This window comes from Podarcis vaucheri, assembly GCF_965113315.1.
Source record: "Podarcis vaucheri genome assembly, chromosome: 3".
NCBI lineage: Eukaryota > Metazoa > Chordata > Lepidosauria > Squamata > Lacertidae > Podarcis > Podarcis vaucheri.
The window spans coordinates 916,803-935,207 of NC_138761.1; the positions used below are offsets into that span (position 1 = coordinate 916,803).

Consider the following 18,405-nt stretch of genomic DNA (forward strand, 5'->3'; position numbering starts at 1 on the left):
TTATGATTTATCAGTAGCTGCAGTTATATTTCTATATTGATCGTTAGATGCCAAAATCTAATCAGGCTTTTAAGCAGTTGAGAAGCCATAGCAAACAGTGGCCGGGATTCACCTCAGCAGCCCCATCAGCTGTACAAGGGGAATCCCCTCCTCCCCCTCTTTGTGCCCCCATGAGCCCCTTGAAGTTGGCTGTAGGGCAGAGGGAGGGTCCCATCGCCCCCCAAGCATCGCACAGCAGGAGTAGAGAAGGGATCTTTCTGTCTGGCAGACAGGAATACTTCAAGAGACAGAATGATTTGAAGAACATCATGCGGAGTTCCACCCATTCACACAAAGATTAATACCCATCATTAGAATGCACAGTAAAATAAATCATTGAAATGCTAAAACAGGCATCCAGACCTAAAACGTGCAGCCAAATAATCGCATGAAAAGAACACAACAAGGAATGGGCAGAAAACAACTGAGCAATGTATAGTGGATAATCTTTGTGCTGTCTCAGAAGAGGACCTTTTTCCTTTTCCTTCAGGGTCCTCTGTGCTTTGAAGATGTCGCTGTGTATTTCACAGAGGAGGAGTGGGCGTTGCTGGATCCTGACCAGAGAGCTCTGCATAAGGAAGTCATGGAGGAGAATCGTAGGATTGTGGACTCTCTCAGTAAGGATTCCTGCTGGACTATAATATATGTTTTGAAATACACACACACACCCATACCCACACACCCCTACCTCCACCTGTGAGAATCCTGCAATATTTTGATGGTGCTTGACAGCATCTGGGATTCTCCTTCCCCCATCTCACCTTGAATCTACTGTTCTGTCTGCAAATATTCTTGCCCCACATATGCCTTTTTAAACCATGACCAGGCTGCTCTGAGCTGCCCAGACCTTCTGGAATGTAACTTTCTGTGTGTTGGCAGAAGAAGTAGCAGCTTCTGTGAGGTTTTGTGTTTCTGCTTCGGTCACTTTCTGGTTGACCAAAGAGACAACTGGCCTTGCAGATGGAGGAGATTCCATGATTAGGCCAAACAAGATCCTTCCCGGAAGATGCCAATCTGTTTGAATCTCAGGTTCCCATCAATCTGTGCGTCAAGGAGAGTCAACAAAGGCAGTGAACCCTGTAGTAAGACATCGGATCTAACTCCCTTCCGTTCTTCATCGATCACAAACATTCATTAGCAGTCTTCCATAATTTGGGGCTCTATTTCTTCCTGAGGCTCTAATCTGTTTCTCTCTTTGATGCAGGTGGAGATGGATTGGAAATTATGAACAAGGGGAACCGTGACAACATTCACACAGTGGGGAAGTTGTATAAATATTTGGAGTGTGGAGAGAGTTATAGTCTGAGCTCCCAGTCTACTTCCCATAAAATATATCCTACTGGGAAAAATCGTTATCGGTACTTGAAAGATGGTAAGACGGTTCGTCAGAAGACATTTCTCACTTTCCCTAAAAGAAGTCACAGCAGGGAGAAACCCCATCAGTGTTTGGAATGTGGGAAGAGGTTCAGTCACAGGGCTGTGCTCAAGGCCCATCAAAGAATTCATACAGGAGAGAAACCATATCAGTGCTTGGAATGTGGGAAGAGCTTCAGGTGGAAAGCTAAGCTCACAGATCATCAAAGAATTCATACAGGGGAGAAACCATATCAGTGTTTGGAGTGTGGGAAGAGCTTCAGGCAGAAAGCTAATCTCATAGCTCATCAAAGCATTCATACAGGGGAGAAACCATATCAGTGCTTGGAGTGTGGGAAGAGCTTCAGGAAGAAAGCTAATCTCATAGCTCATCAAAGCATTCATACAGGGGAGAAACCATATCAGTGCTTGGAGTGTGGGAAGAGCTTCAGGAAGAAAGCTAAGCTCACAGCTCATCAAAGAATTCATACAGGGGAGAAACCATATCAGTGCTTGGAGTGTGGGAAGAGCTTCAGTCAGAGGGGTCATCTCACTTCCCATCAAAGTATTCATACAGGGGAGAAACCATATCAGTGCTTGGAATGTGGAAAGAATTTTAGTAGGAAGGATACCCTTACTTCACATGAAAGAATTCACAGAGAGAGACCATATAAATGCTTTGAATGTGGAAGGGGCTTCGTTAGGGGTTGCCAGCTCACTTCCCATCAAACAATTCACACTGGGGAGAAACCCCATCAGTGGTTAGAATGTGGGAAGACCTTCACTCGCAAGTATAGTCTCACTTTCCATCAAAGAATTCATACAGGGGAGAAACCATACCAGTGCTTGGCGTGTGGGAAGAGCTTCAGGCAGAAAGCTAAGCTCACAGATCATCAAAGAATTCATACAGGGGAGAAACCATATCAGTGCTTGGAGTGTGGGAAGAGCTTCAGGAAGAAAGCTAAGCTCACAGCTCATCAAAGAATTCATACAGGGGAGAAACCATATCAGTGCTTGGAGTGTGGGAAGAGCTTCAGTCAGAGGGGTCATCTCACTTCCCATCAAAGTATTCATACAGGGGAGAAACCATATCAGTGCTTGGAATGTGGAAAGAATTTTAGTAGGAAGGATACCCTTACTTCACATGAAAGAATTCACAGAGGAGAGAGACCATATAAATGCTTTGAATGTGGAAGGGGCTTCGTTAGGGGCTGCCAGCTCACTTCCCATCAAACAATTCACACTGGGGAGAAACCCCATCAGTGGTTAGAATGTGGGAAGACCTTCACTCGCAAGTATAGTCTCACTTTCCATCAAAGAATTCATACAGGGGAGAAACCATACCAGTGCTTGGCGTGTGGGAAGAGCTTCAGGCAGAAAGCTAAGCTCACAGATCATCAAAGAATTCATACAGGGGAGAAACCATATCAGTGCTTGGAGTGTGGGAAGAGCTTCAGTCAGAGGGCTGCGCTCAAAGCCCATCAAAGAATTCATACAGGGAAGAAACCATATCAGTGCTTGGAATGTGGAAAGAGCTTCAGGCAGAAAGCTAATCTCACAGATCATCAAAGAATTCATACAGGGGAGAAACCATATCAGTGTTTGGAATGTGGAAAGAGCTTCAGTCACAGGGCTGCGCTCAAGGCCCATCAAAGAATTCATACAGGGAAGAAACCATATCAGTGCTTGCAATGTGGAAAGAGCTTCAGGCAGAAAGCTAATCTCACAGCTCATCAAAGAATTCATACAGGGGAGAAACCATATCAGTGTGTGGAATGTGGAAAGAGCTTCAGTCGGAAGGACCATCTCACTTCCCATCAAAGAATTCATACAGGGGAGAAACCATATCAGTGCTTGGAGTGTGGGAAGAGCTTCAGGCAGAAAGCTAAGCTCACAGATCATCAAAGAATTCATACAGGCGAGAAACCATATCAGTGCTTGGAATGTGGAAAGAATTTTAGTCAGAAGTATATCCTTACTTCACATGAAAGAATTCACAGAGGAGAGAAACCATATAAATGCTTTGAATGTGGACGGAGCTTCATTACGGGCTGCCATCTCACTTCCCATCAAAGAATTCACACTGGGGAGAAACCATATCAGTGCTTGGAATGTGGAAAGAGCTTCAGTCAAAAGAATAGTCTCACTTTCCATCAAAGAATTCATACAGGGGAGAAACCACATTAGTGCTTGGAATGTGGAAAGAGTTTTAATCGCAAGAATAGTCTCATTTCCTATCAAAGAATTCATACAGGGGAGAAACCATATCAGTGCTTGGAATGTGGAAAGAGCTTCAGGAAGAAGAAAAGTCTAACTTTCCATCAAGGAACTCACAGCAGGGAGAATCATGTTATTTGAAGATGGGTCTCATATGTCCTCTCAATCTCCTCTTTGGCAGGCTAAGCCTACCCAGCTCCTTCTATCGTTCCTTAAAAGGCTAGGTTTCCAAATGTTTGATTATATTGGTCACCCTTCTCTGCACAGATTCCAACTCCTCAATATCCTCCTTTGATTGTGACATCCAGAATAAAATTTAAAATACTAACTGATGCAAAGGAAAGAGGGGGATTTGCCCTGCCGGACGTAAGGTTATATTATGAAGCTGTAGCTTTCTGCTGGATGAAAGATTGGCTACTTTTAGAGAACACTGATGTCCTAGATCTGGAAGGGTTTAATAATGCTTTTGGATGGCATGCTTATCTGTGGTACGACAAGGTAAAGGTTCATAAAGTGTTCATGAACCATATTGTCAGGAGAGCAATATTTAATGTCTGGATAAAGTACAAAGACTTATTAGAAAATAAGACCCCAAGGTGGCTATCACCAATGGAAGCTAAGGCCCGGAAAAGACTCAATATGGAGGCCAAATGGCCGAAATATTGGGAATAGAAAAAATTGGAGACACTTGGAGGTTGCAGAGTTTAGAAAAACTAAAGGATAAGGTGCAAGATTGGTTACATTACGCTCAAATTAAGGAGATTTTCAATTTGGACAAAAGGATAGGATTCCAGGTGGAAAAATCGAAACTAGAAACAGAATTGTTAGAACCAAAGATTAAGGTACTTTCAAGAATGTATAACTTGTTGCTAAAATGAAACACTCAGGATGAAACGGTTAAATCAGCCATGATAAAATGGGCTCAGGATATTGGGTACAACATTATGTTTGATGACTGGGAACGGTTATGGACCACCGGGGTGAAGTTCACGGCATGTAATGCCTTGAAGGAGAACATTATGAAAATGATATATAGGTGGTACATGACCCCAGTCAAGCTTGCAAAAATATACCATCTGTCTGATAACAAATGTTGGAAATGTAAGGAGGCTGAAGGGACATTCTTTCACCTCTGGTGGACTTGTCCAAGAGTGAAGGCCTTCTGGGAAATGATTTACAATGAGTTAAAAAAGGTATTTAAGTATACCTTCCCCAAGAAACCAGAGGCCTTCCTCTTGGGCATTGTTCGCCAGAAAGTGTTAAAGAAGGATAGAACTTTTTTCATGTACGCAACAACAGCAGCAAGAATTCTTATCGCAAAATATTGGAAGACTCAAGATTTGCCCACTTTGGAAGAATGGCAGATGCAACTGACAGACTATATGGAATTGGCAGAAATGACTGGCAGAATCCGAGATTTGGGAGAGGAGACATTGGAAGAGGACTGGAAAAAATTTAAGGACTATTTACCAAAACAGTACAAACTGTATGAATGCTAAGAAATTGCACGATTGAAAACAATATGGTACCAGCAAAATAGTTGAAAGATATAGGGGACTAAGTGATGTTTAAGAAAAGGTTGAAATTTGAGGTAATATTATGTTTATACTAAGATGATAAGTATTTGATAAAAATTATTTTAAGCTTAGAGACATAATATTTGAGAAGTACATAATAGGAACTGAAATAAGGTAACAACTTGCTGTTTTCAACTTTATTATAGAGAACGCAGAGAAGGGAGATGTGAGGAAGTCCAGCTAGTTATTAAAAAATATGTTATAAATAGTCACGTTTTTCATATTTTATGTTTGTGCTGATGTATGTTTTTTTCTTTTCTTTTGTTTGTTACCTGTTTGGTGAAGGGACTGTATATGTTTGGTGATTTCTTTATATGTGAAAACTGAATAAAAATATTTGGGGGGGGGGAAACAACAGAATTGAGCACAGGACTCCAGGTGTGGTCTGACCAAGGCAGGAAGGAACATAGTATTACTTCCCATGACCTGGACAAGATGATCATGGCCACTGGTCCCATCACCTCCTGGCAAACAGAAGGGGAAGAAATGGAGGCAGTGAGAGATTTTACCTTCTTGGGCTCCATGATCACTGCAGATGGTGACAGCAGCCACGGAATTAAAAGACCCCTGCTTCTTGGGAGAAAAGCAATGGCAAGCCTAGACAGCATCTTAAAAAGCAGAGACATCACCTTGACAACAAAGTTCAAGCTATGGTTTCCCAGTAGTGATGTATGGAAGTGAGAGCTGGACCATAAAGAAGGCTGATCGCCAAAGAATGGATGCTTTTGAATTAGAAGAAGAAGAAGAGTTTGAATTTGCCTTTCACTCCCTTTAAGGAGTCTCAAAGCGGCTCACATTCTCCTTTCCCTTCCTCCCCCACAACAAACACTCCATGAGGTGAGTGGGGCTGAGAGACTTCAAAGAAGTGTGACTAGCGCAAGGTCACCCAGCAGCTGCATGTGGAGGAGCGGAGACGCGAACCCAGTTCCCCAGATTACGAGACTACCGCTTTTAACCACTACACCACACTGGCTCTCCAACACTGGAATTACGGTGTTAGAGGAGACTCTTGAGAGTCCCATGGACTGCAAGAAGATCCAACCTCTCCATTCTGAAGGAAATCAGCGCTCACTGGAAGGACAGATCCTGAAGCTGAGGCTCCAAGACTTTGGCCACCTCATGAGAAGACTCCCTGGAAAAGACCCTGATGTTGGGAAAGATGGAGGGCACAAGAAGAAGGGGACGAGAGAGGACGAGATGGTGGGACAGTGTTCTCGAAGCCACCAGCATGAGTTTGACCAAACTGCGGGAGGCAGTGGAAGACAGGAGGGCCTGGCGTGCTCTGGTCCAGGGGGTCACGAAGAGGCGGACACGACTCAACGACTAAACAACAAGCAGTCTCTGCTCTTTTTGCCTTCCCTGGGAGGAAGGTGGAGTGGATATCTGAAACTCAGTGTCAAACTGAAACTCAATCCAGATAAGCCTGAGGCAGTTAGTGGGTGGTGCCCTAGACCAGATGGGTGGGAGATGGCCTGCTCTTAAAAGAAATTAAATTGGTTTTAAATGAAGTTATACACAGTAACTCTAAGCTTTCCAAAACATACAAAATATCAAGGTTCTTTCACACCTTCAGACCTTCCCCCACATGGGTTCCAGTTCTAAAGATGTTATCTTTTCCCTTTTCCCTGCATCTTTTAGCATTATCCATCTCTTATGTAACCATAGTAACCAAAGTTCAGTTCACATTGCAGGTGTCCTTGTATCCCTGCCCGTGATTTTAACTGTCTACAGTGGTCTTTCAAGTGTACAGTAAAATTATTCCAGTCTTTTAAAAATACTTGTTCTTCCTGGTTTCTGATCTTTCCGCTTAGTCTCGCCATTTCTGCGCATTCCATCAGTTTGGTCGGCCGCTCTTCTTTAGTCGGTACTTCACCTTCTTTCCATCTCTGGGCCAAAAACATTCCCGCTGCCGTCATTGTGTACGTAAACAGTCTCTTATTTCCTTTGGGAATTCATCACATATATGATATTATAAGAGAGAAGCCTCTGGTTTTCTGACAAAGGGTGAGGGGAGAGACTCCATCAGGCAAGGCCTCCTTCCACCTGCCTTGCCCACCCTCTGCTTCTCAATGTGCCTTGTATTGTTTTGTCTACTGTGGCTTGCCATTATAGTTTAGATATTATTGTAACTGTTGAGTGGATTTCTGTTTAACTTTTATATGTTATTATTATGTTATACTACTCTAATTAATGGTTGAATGTTGCTATTTTGATGTAGGATGCCAATTTTAAAGTTATGTTTTATTATCACATTTTTGTATTGCATTAGATTGTTAGAAGATGTACATTTTCTGTTTCTTCAGCTTGTAAACCGCCTTGAGTATTGTAAGATAGAAAGTCGGTATACAAATTAAAATTGATGATGTTGATGATGACAAAATTTTTCTTAAACACTTTCTTTAATTCAGTATATATCGTTTCCCAGAATGCTTTTACCACTCCACAGGACCACCACATATGATATAAGGGACCTTCTTTCCTTTTACATTTCCAGCACAAATTTGAGCTGGTTCTATGCATTTGTGCAATTTTACTCAGTGTTAGGTACCAACAGTACATCATTGTCATATAGTTTTCTTTCAACAGAACAGCAAGCCATAAACTTCAAATCCTCATTCCATAACTTTTCCCATGATAGAAATTGTGTATTATAACCATCACTGCCCAACACTGATTTAACTTCATCATTTTTAGTATACCATTCTAGGGAGATGGCCTGCTCTTGATGGGGTGACCCTTCCTCTGAAGGAGCAGCTTCATAGCTTGGGGTCCTCCTGGATCCTTTCCTGTCGCTCCAGGCTCAGGTGGCCTCCGTGGCCCAGAGTGCCTTCCATCAGCTTCGGCTGGTGGCCCAACTACGCCCCAGTCTGGACAGGGATCACCCAACTACTGTTGTCTATGCTCTGGCAACCTCAAGGTTAGATTACTGCAATGCATTCTACATAGGGCTGCCTCTGAAGACGGTCCGGAAACTTCAGCTGGTTCAGAATTCAGCGGCCAGGTTGCTCACCGGAGCAAGACGGTTTGAACATATTATACCAATCCTGGTCCGACTGCACTGGGTGCCCATTCAGTGTGCTGGTTTGACCTATAAAGCCTTAAACAGCTCAGGACCGCAATTCCTCAAGGACCGCCTCTCTCCCTATGAACCTCCCCGGACCCTGAGATCATCTTCCGAGGCCCCTCTTCGTGTCCCTCCTCCTTGAGAGGCCCAGAGGGTGGCAGCACAGGAACGGGGCCTTCTCTGCAGTGGCTCCCCATGTGAAGAATGCTCTCCCCAGGGAAGTTCCCCCAAGCGCCTGGGCAAAAATGTACTGGGCAAAAATGTTCCTTTTTAACCTTTGGTTGATTTGATTGACATCCTATGGCCTTTTAAATTCTGCTTTTATTCTATTAAATTCTGCTTTTATATTCTGCTTTTATTTTGTGAATTGCCCTGAAAGCCTTTGTGCATAAAGAAATGAAACGCCTCCTCCCAGGATTGTATCCCCCTGTGGATAAATAGCTCCTGCTGAAGTTGGAGAGGGGCAGCGATAGCGGCAGTCGCAGACCCAGCAGCCCAAGTCTCAGTGGCTTATAGACCACAGAACCCCCTGCGCCCCACAACCTTCCCTTTTATTGCGGGAAATTCCCTTATTCCAGCGCCGTTTCCCGCTGCTATCCCAGATTGTTAGATCTCCCATAGACTGTCCCTGGGACAGGGGAGGCTGCTGATCCCTCATTTTCAAATCTGAAAGTGGACAGCTATGGCAGGATCCTGGGCCGGATGGGTCCCCTTTGGCGCGATGCACCTGCCCCAGGGCTCTTCCTGGTTTCTGAAGAGTCCTGCATGGAGCCTCCAGGACCAGAGCCAGTCTACCTTAGCGGGCTCTCCTCCTGCTTGGGGTGCCTGGGTGCCACTGTGGGCGCAGGATCCTGGGCCGGATGGGTCCCCTTTGGCGCGATGCTCCTGCTCCTGGGCTCTTCCCGGGGCGGGAGAGTGCTAGAGTCCTGTCTAGTCAAGTTGAGTGGGATCAATTCCAACCTGTTACCCCCGAGGATGTGGACAGGCTGCTTGGACGAGTGAAACCAACCACCTGTCTCCTGGATCCTTGCCCATCCTGGCTTATAAAAGCTAGCCGGGAAGGACTGGGCGATGGGCTTCATGGGGTGATGAATGCTTCCCTCCGTGAGGGAGCCTTCCCAGACCCGCTGAAAGAGGCAGTTATTAAACCGCTTCTTAAAAAACCATCTTTAGATGCGGCCACGATGGCCAATTATCGCCCAGTCTCAAATCTTCCATTCCTGGGCAAGGTGATTGAGCGAGCGGTTGCCGAACAACTCCAGGCACGCCTGGAAGAAGCGGACCATTTGGATCCCTTCCAGTCGGGATTCAGGCCTCATCATGGGACTGAAACGTCCTTGGTCGCACTGGTTGATGATCTCCGGTGGGCTAGGGACAAAGGTGAGAGCTGTTTCCTAGTTCTGCTGGAACTCTCAGCGGCGTTTGATACCATCGACCATAGCATCCTTCTGGACCGTCTTGAGGGGCTGGGAGCTGGGGGCACTGTCATACAGTGGTTCCGCTCCTTCCTCCTGGGCCGTGTCCAGAAAGTGGTGGTGGGGGGTGAGTGTTCAGACCCCTGGGCTCTCACTTGAGGGGTTCCTCAGGGTTCCGTCCTCTCCCCCATGCTTTTCAACATCTACATGAAGCCGCTGGGAGAGATCATCAGGGGGTTTGGGCTGGGTGTCCATCAATATGCGGATGATACCCAGCTCTACCTCTCTTTTAAATCAGAACCAGTGGAGGCGGTGACGGTCCTGTGTGAGTGTCTGGAGGCGGTTGGAGGATGGATGGCGGCTAACAGATTGAGGTTGAATCCTGACAAGACAGAAGTACTGTTTTTGGGGGACTGGAGGCGGGCAGGTGTGGAGGATTCCCTGGTCCTGAATGGGGTAACTGTGCCCCTGAAGGACCAGGTGCGCAGCCTGGGAGTCATTCTGGACTCACAGCTGTCCATGGAGGCACAGGTTAATTCTGTGTCCAGGGCAGCTGTCTACCAGCTCCATCTGGCACGCAGGATGAGACCCTACCTCTCGCCAGAGTGGTGCATGCTCTGGTTATCTCCCGCTTGGACTACTGCAATGCGCTCTACGTGGGGCTACCTTTGAAGGTGACCCAGAAACTACAACTAACCCAGAATGCGGCAGCTAGACTGGGGACTGGGGGCGGCCACCGAGACCACATAACACCGGTCTTGAAAGACCTACATTGGCTCCCAGGACGTTTCCGAGCACAATTCAAAGTGCTGGTGTTGACCTTTAAAGCCCTAAACGGCCTCGGCCCAGTATACCTGAAGGAGCGTCTCCACCCCCATCGTTCTGCCCAGACACTGAGGTCCAGCGCCGAGGGCCTTCTGGTGGTTCCCTCACTGAGAGAAGCAAAGCTACAGGGAACCAGGCAGAGGGCCTTCTCAGTAGTGGCACCCGCCTTGTGGAACACCCTCCCATCAGATGTCAAAGCGATAAACAACTACCTGACATTCAGAAGACATCTTCAGGGAAGTTTTTAATACGTATGTGACATTTTAGTTTATTTTTCATCTTTGTTGGAAGCCGCCCAGAGTGGCTGGGGAAACCCAGCCAGATGGGCGGGGTACAAATAATAAATAATTATTATTATTATTATTATTATTATTATTATTATTATTATTATTATTATTATTATTATTATTTCTGAGGAGTCCTGCATGGAGCCTCCAGGGCCAGAGCCAGTCTACCTTAGAGGGCACAAGGCGCTCTCCTCCTGGGTGCCAGTGTGGGCGCAGGATCCTGGGCCGGATGGGTCCCCTTTGGCGCGATGCCCCTGCCTTGGGGCTCTTCCTGCATGGAGCCTCCCTGGCCAGAGCCAGTCTACCTTGGCGCGGCAGCTGCTCCGGCCTCCCTCTCCCTCGCCCGCCGGGGGGCTTCCCCTTGGGGCTCTCCCTCCCTCCCTCCCTCCCTGGGGGTCTCCCGGCTCCTCCCGCCCGGCGGCGGGGCTCCCTCTTCCGGGCGTCATCCCCGCGCGCCGGGCGGAGGAGGCGGCGCCTGTCCTTGGCAATGTCAGCTCCGCCGCCGAGCAGCGCCGCTCAGCAGCGCGCACCTCGCGAGGAGGCGGCGGAGGAGGGACCCGGCGGCGGCGGCGGCGGCGGCACGTGGTGGGCCCGAGCAAAGGTCTCTCTCTGTCGCGGGGCTGCCGGGCGGGCGGAGGAGAGCGCGATCCCGGCGGAGGCCCGGCTGGTGGGTGCGCGCTCGCCCGCCCCGCACGTGGGAAGCGGGCCGGCGGCGGCGGCGCGACGCGTGTTCTCTCTCCCTGCCCCTCTCGGCGGACCCCCCAGCAGGTACAGCAGCAGCCGCGCGCCCCGCGGTGGGGGCTCCGGGAAGGGGGGTCGCCAGGGACCCCCCGGACCCCCCCTCCCAGCCAGCAGATCCAGCCCGACAGCCCGGCCAGGTGGGATCGCCTGAGAGAGGAGGGGAGCCGCCACCCCCCCCCCGCCCCCCGCGGGCTCTGGGGCTGCCGGCCCCGCAAGGAGGGAGGCGCCCCCCCCATTGCCACCCGCTGGTCTCTGGGCACAGGCTGGGGAGAACTGTAATAATAATAATAATAATAATAATAATAATAATAATAATAATAATAATAATAATTTATTATTTATTCCCCAGCCACTCTGGGCGGCTCCCAACAGAGATTTCCCTGATGCCGCCTCTTCCAGTGCAAGTTGTTCCAAGACTTTCTCTTGCTCACCTGGGGGGGGGGTCTCCCCTGTCTCCTTTGGGGTCTAAGTCTCTCCTATTTTTATCCAGAAATTATCTCGCCTGAAATTCTGATGTCAGCTGATATCTCCTCTTCATGTATGTAAAAGAAAGACCCTCAGGGAATTCCCGTTTATCTCTACTGTCGGTTCTCCTTAGAACTGTTGCCAAAACCCGGTATTTTGTTCTTGAGATTGAGAATAAAATGGAAGGGGCCCCAAGGGGCCTGTGGGGCAGCAGGAGTCCCAGCCTTGCTTCGACCCATTCTGGCTCCGTTCCATTCCCCTTCAGAGGGGTGGAGGCTGGGCCAGATTTACCCATAAGATAAGCAAGCTATAGCTTAAGGCCCCACACTCTGGGCCCCCCCAAAATCACTATTAATAGACTTCTTAATTGTATTTCACTTCAACAATTACTTTGATAAAATACATATTTTGTTATGTGCAAATGGCTTGAGATACCTATTAGGTCCATAAATGACCATATAGGTTATAAAGGTGAAGGGACCCCTGACCATTAGGGCCAGTCGTGGCCGACTCTGGGGTTGCAGCGCTCATCTCGCTTTATTGGCCGAGGGAGCTGGCGTACAGCTTCCGGGTCATGTGGCCAGCATGACTAAGCCGCTTCTGGCGAACCAGAGCAGCGCACGGAAACATCATTGACCTTCCCGCCGGAGTGGTACCTATTTATCTACTTGCACTTTGACGTGATTTTGAACTGCTAGGTTGGCAGGAGCAGGGACCGAGCAACGGGAGCTCACCCCGTCATTGCGGGGATTTGAACCGCCAACCTTCTGATCGGCAAGTCCTAGGCTCTGTGGTTTAACCCACAGCGCCACTGACGTCCCTATATAGTCAATATATTCAACACCAAAAGCAGGGACAATTTGTTGTAGAAAGGGCCCCCTTACCTTCAGGAGCTGAGGGCCACATCAAACCTCAATCTGGCCCTGGATGGAGGAGAAGACAGGCCTTCTGGCTCCAGGCCCCCCGTCCCCCTTGAGCCCCCCCCCACTCCAGGGGCCTGGGGGGCCGCGTGACACAGCGTGGTCATCCTGCACATGAGGTGCCACGTGATGCCGACAGTGTGAAGGGACCCCCCTTGCCTGCCTGCCCCAAAGAGTCAGGCTGGGGGGGGGGGAGTGCACCTCTAGCCGCTGGATGCGTGACCCGATCCTGGAATCCTAGAGCTGTAGAGTTGGGCAGGGACCCCCAGAGGTCATCTAGTCCAGCCCGCCTGGAAGGCAGGAATCGCAGCTCCAGAATCCCTGGCTCCGCTGAAAATTCTCCAGGGAAGGAGAGTCAAAGGGGGCTCTTCTTTCCCCATGAAGACCCCAACACCCCTTGGGCATGATTCAGACGCAAGATATCAGGAGCGTCCTCTGAACAGTACGATCTGTTTGGCAGTGGGGCTGGCTGTGGGGTGGGGAGGGGGTCACTTTTGCTGGAGGGGGTGAGGCAGTGGGAAATGCCCCCCCCCCCGCGTGCGAGGCTGTAGCTGGTTTCCACTGAGTGGCGGGGTGGGCTGGATGTCCTCTGGGTGCCCTTGCCGCTTTAACATCCTTTATTTGCGACAGCCGAGCTCTGGGTGACTCATTGGAGCCTTTGGGAAGAAGCCAGCCTGTTCCTAGCGGACCCCCGGTGGGCAGGAGGCTGGATTGGCAGAGGACCCTGGAGCTCTGCAAGTTGCAGAGGGGATTGGGGCCACTGGCCTGGGCGGTGGAAAATCCCCACTCAGCCACGTTGCTCCCTGTGAGGTCACGAGTCTCCCTCTCCCCCAATTTGGAGGCTTCAGCGCAGTTCCTTGGATGCTGTCCTTGGGTGAAGGTCAGGAAAACCTAGAGGGGGCCCACGGAGGGCAGGGGGCAGAATGGGGAGCCCACCTTCCCTCCCCCAGACCTCCACCCCTCTGACTCATCTCTGGGGTGCAGGAGAATTCGGCTGGGCTGCCAGTCACGTCTCTGGGCAGAAGCAGTTCTTCAGCTCTGGAAAATCAGCTGAATGGGGGGGGGGTATTTTGGGAGTGGGTGGGCTTCTGGGAGTGAGGGCAGGGAATGCCGCTGGGGCATGTGAAAGACAAGGGAGTCCTGAGGTGGGGGGGGGGGCAGCTGGCCACACATACCACCCTCCTTATTCCTGCCCCCCCTGTCAGCCATGGAGACCCCTGAACTCAAGAGGGCCTTGAGCAGCTTGGTGCAGCTGCAGAGAGTGCCTGTGTTGCGTTTGCAAGCCCCCCCCCCCCAATTGGAGCATTTACGTGGCTGCTGTGAGGGCAGGATGCTGGTCGGGGGGGGCACTTTGGCCTGATCCAGCTGCAGCCAGACGCTTCTTTGCTTCTTCTTCTGCTGCAAGGCCTCAAATGCCGATACTCTTGGTTTCAGGGAGCGTGGAGAATGTGTAGGGTGAAGAGAGGGGTGGAAAAAACCATTGACCAAGTAGAAGTTCTTGAGCAGGGCATATTGCTCAACAAAACTTATAAAAATATGACATTAAGAATACCCTAAGTCACAACCAAGCTCCTCACTTGTGCAGTTGAGTGAATCTTGATGGATTTAGGAATTCTGCAACATTCACTCCAACTGCACATTCCACTTTGAAGATTCTTGTTTTGCAATCTTGCAAACGAAAAAGGAAGCAGACATGGCAGCAGCAGCAGCCCCCCTTCTGCACTTTAGAGAAAGCCCCCTCCTCGCTTCTCCGGGTCCCCTATCCGGACCCTCAGACCGGCAGTTCGGCTTTTCTCCTGCTAGGATCAGGCAAGCCTTAACAAGCCACCGTGGGCCGTAATCCCAGGAACTATGCATTCTGTGGCTCAGTGCCCTGCAGGATCAGTGCCCTCCCGGCTGCGTTGCTCAGCGGCTTCTCCCCCCCCCCAGAAGTCATTTTCCTCCATGGTATTGTCTCCCCCCCAAACTATCCTTTGAACTGGCAGCCTGGAGGCCGGCTGACTCCTCAAAGTTTGCCAGTTGTAGAGGCTAATCTCCCTCTCTCCCTCTTCTTTAAATGCTTAATCTGTCACCGAGTTTCCCAGGCGCTGTGGCTGATGATTAAGGAGCACTTTCCAAGACCTGAGCTTGCTAGATGGAAGCAAAGCCCTTTGCAAGAGAACTCTGCCCCTGCTGCCTGCTTTGCTAAACCTGAGCTGCTCGATTGCTGCGCCTCAGGTCTTGCAATGCACTCGGTGCCTCGGTTTACCCAGAATTTGTTTCTTTGCTAGCCGACTAAGCAGAATTTACTAGGGAACTCGGGTGGCGCTGTGCGTTAAGCCACAGAGCCTAGGACTTGCCGATCAGAAGGTTGGCGGTTTAAATCCGCACAACAGGGTGAGCTCCCGTTGCTCGGTCCCTGATCCTGCCAACCTAGCAGTTCAAAAGCATGAAGTGCAAGTAGATAAATAGGTACAGCTCCAGCGGGAAGGGAAACGGTGTTTCCGTGCGCTGCTCTGGTTCGCCAGAAGCGGCTTAGTCCTGCTGGCCACATGACCCAGAAGGTGTACGCCGGCTCCCTCGACCAGTAAAGCGAGATGAACGGCGCAACCCCAGAGTTGGTCACGACTGGACCTAATGGTCAGGGGTCCCTTTACCTTTACTAAGCAGAATGTCTCCTTCCTCACTCTTTCTCTTCACATGACTCTTTTTTATTGCAAAATCACAGGCTTGGCGTTGCCGTGTGGGACAGCTCTTTGCCTTCTTAAAATACTTTACAAATATTGGTCATGCCTAGATGAGAATGTGCAAATTGGGAGAATAACAAAGGCTGAAATGCGAGTCTTTCTTATTCCTTTCTGCTCTGCCCTGGGGAAGGCTTCCAAGCCAAACAGAGGAGCCTCGCCTCTCTTCTGGGGGGGGTCCAAAGAGGGCAGCCTGGCAGTGCCCCCCTCCTGTCCACACTGACCCTCGTTCCCCCCAGGCTGCCCTTGCAGATCCAGCTTTGGGGGCCTGAGCTCAGATTTCCAGCTGTGCATCCTGCATATGGAACCCCCACGAATGATCCTTCCCCCCCCCTTGCAAGGGGCCTGTGCTGCTCTCCCCCCCCCATTGGACGGAGGTCTGCTGGGCTCCCCATTTCTGCTCAGGCTACCAGGAGCTATTTGGGGCTGCAATTTCACAGCTGGCTCCATCCTGCTGAGTCCCCACATTCTGGGATCTCAGCCGGGCCAGACCGCCTTCCTCCTCCAGGCTTTTGTGGGGGCTTCACTCTGTGGAGCTTTGCAAACAGAGGCTGGGGGGCCATCAGGCAGGGATTCCTGCATTGCAAGAGGTCAGACTGGATGAGCCCTGAGGGTCCCTTGCGACTCTGCCGTGCTGTGATTCCATGAACTCTTCCCAGGCCCCCTGAACAAGGACACCCCCTTTCTCCTTCAATGGCCTTCCTGTCCCCCCCAGCCTGGGCATGGATGGCTCCCTTCCACAGTCTCTGTTGGGAGGCCTAGCAGCCCCCTCTGCAAGCGGAGAACAAGCAGGGCTGGATCAGGCCCCTTTTCTGTCCCGTCCCTTTGCAGAGCCCTTGCAAGATCTCTTGGCCTTCCGTGTGGCTGAGAGGACATTCTGTGCAGCTGACCTCAGGAGCAGAACGTAAGAGAAGCCCGAGGAACAGGCCAATGTCGCAGTGGCCAACCAGGTGTCCATTTTGGGAACCCCACGAGCAGGATTCGAACACAGGAGCCCACTCCCCCTCCTGCAATTCCCAGCAGCTGAGATTCAGAAGCATCCCTGCATCTGAATATGGAGACAGAGCAGAGCTATCCTGGATAATAATAATAATAATAATAATAATAATAATAAATTTATTATTTATACCCCACCCATCTGGCTGGGCTTCCCAAGCCGCTCTGAGCCAACAATATAAAAACATGATAAAAGATCAAACATGAAAAACTTCCCTAAACAGGGCTGCCTTCAGATGCCTTCTAAAAGTCAGATAGTAGTTTGTCTCCTTGAAGTCTGCTGGGAGGGCGTTCCACAGGGCGGGCGCCACCACCGAGAAGCCCCTCTGCCTGGTTCCCTGTAACCTCACTTCTTGCAGTGAGGGAACCGCCAGAAGGCCCTCGGAGCTGGACCTCAGTGTCCAGGCAGAACGAAGGGGGTGGAGATGCTCCTTCAGGGCTCCTGGGCTATCCATGGCCCTCTGCTCCTCCATGAATTTGTCCAACCCTCTTTTAAAGCCATTCAAGTTGGTGGCCACCCCAGTCTCCTGTGGGAAGGAGTTCCACTGTCTAACTCTGTGCTGGGAGAATAACGCCTTTCGTTTCCTGTTCTACAAGTTCTTGTGTAGGAGAAAGGAAGAAGAGCTTTTCTCCACCCCTCCCTCCAGACGTCATGTTATAAACTCCCATCGCATCTGCTCCTACTTGCCTCTTCTCTTGACTAAACCCCCCCCCCCCAAAATTCTGCTTCTCCTGGGCTGGGCAGATGGCGCCAGCAGATTCTTCTCCTGGCGACACCCCCCACTGCGCCCTGGACACTCGGAGCCTGCTTTTGGGCAGCTCAGGCTGTGTGCTTTGGCCCCGGGCGCTGCTCCTGGGGCGCTTCTCCGAGTCCTCCCTGCCCCCTCGCTGGGAAGGCCTGGCTCCCCGGTGCCAAAAACACTCCGGGCCGTGAAGATTGGCAGCCGGCGCTTGGCTCACTTGGGGTCCTGCCAGCAGACTTTGCTCGCTCCCTCTCCGCCTCGCAGCCTTGAGACGGGGAGATTAGCAGCGGCGAAGGTCTGCTGCCTCTCCCAGAGCTGGGGTGCCTGGAGGAGGGGGTCACGCGCTCCCGGGTCCTCAGGCTCATTCCTCCCTCCCTCTCTCTTCCAGATCGCCTCGCCTGGGTCATGGCAGCCACAACGGATCTCCGGCAGCGAGGCCGGGACTTGGGAGGCTGGTGACGAGCCGGCGCCCGGTTTTGTCAAGGCAGCCTGAGTGGCTGGAGCCGGGTTTCAGCGCAGGGGCCCCTCCCGCGATGGCCAGGGGACAGTAGGAGCCCCTCGCCCTCCCAGAGGCTCCAGAGAGCCAGCGCCGTGGGGACAGCCATGCCGGTGCTGACGTTTGGCGTGGCCGACTACACCATTTTCGTCCTTCTGCTGGTCTTCTCGGCCGGGATCGGGCTCTTCTACGCCCTGAGTGGCGGGAAGCAGAGGACCACGCAGGAGTTCCTGCTGGCCAACCGCAGCATGGGCTTCTTCCCCGTGGCGCTCTCCCTCCTGGCCACCTTCCAGTCGGCCGTGGCCATCCTGGGCGTCCCCTCCGAGATCTACCGCTTCGGCACCGAGTACTGGTTCCTGGGGTGCTCCTACTTCCTGGGGCTCCTCATCCCGGCTCACGTCTTCATCCCCGTCTTCTACCGCTTGCGCCTGACCAGCACCTACGAGGTGAGTGGCAGCGGGGGGGGGGGATGTTGAGGGTCTCCTGGAGATGGGGTCAGAATTGGACCCGCGGCCCTCTTCCCTTGGGGTCTCCCGCTGCAGCC

General features: G+C 50.9%; 2 protein-coding genes across 6 annotated transcripts in view; both read left to right on the forward strand.

Moving 5' to 3' along the window:
- The window catches only part of LOC309529362 (uncharacterized protein), a 38,129-nt gene extending 30,563 nt beyond the window's left edge, over nt 1–7,566 (forward strand). For all 4 annotated transcript variants that reach the window (XM_082217390.1, XM_082217391.1, XM_082217392.1 and 1 more), the window contains 2 exons: nt 530–656; nt 1,244–7,566. In XM_082217390.1, coding sequence (XP_082073516.1) covers nt 530–656; nt 1,244–3,579 — 2,463 coding nt within the window. In that variant the 3' untranslated portion in view covers nt 3,580–7,566. The remainder of the gene's footprint in view (nt 1–529; nt 657–1,243) is intronic.
- A 3,850-nt stretch (nt 7,567–11,416) lies between these two features.
- SLC5A6 (solute carrier family 5 member 6) overlaps nt 11,417–18,405 on the forward strand; it is a 28,620-nt gene continuing 21,631 nt past the window's right edge. Inside the window, exons 1-3 of one of the 2 annotated variants that reach the window (XM_082217611.1) lie at nt 11,417–11,545; nt 15,611–15,719; nt 17,754–18,307. In XM_082217611.1, the coding sequence (XP_082073737.1) occupies nt 17,969–18,307 (339 nt within the window). In that variant the 5' untranslated portion in view covers nt 11,417–11,545; nt 15,611–15,719; nt 17,754–17,968. The remainder of the gene's footprint in view (nt 11,546–15,610; nt 15,720–17,753; nt 18,308–18,405) is intronic. The other variant, XM_082217610.1, reaches the window with a different exon arrangement.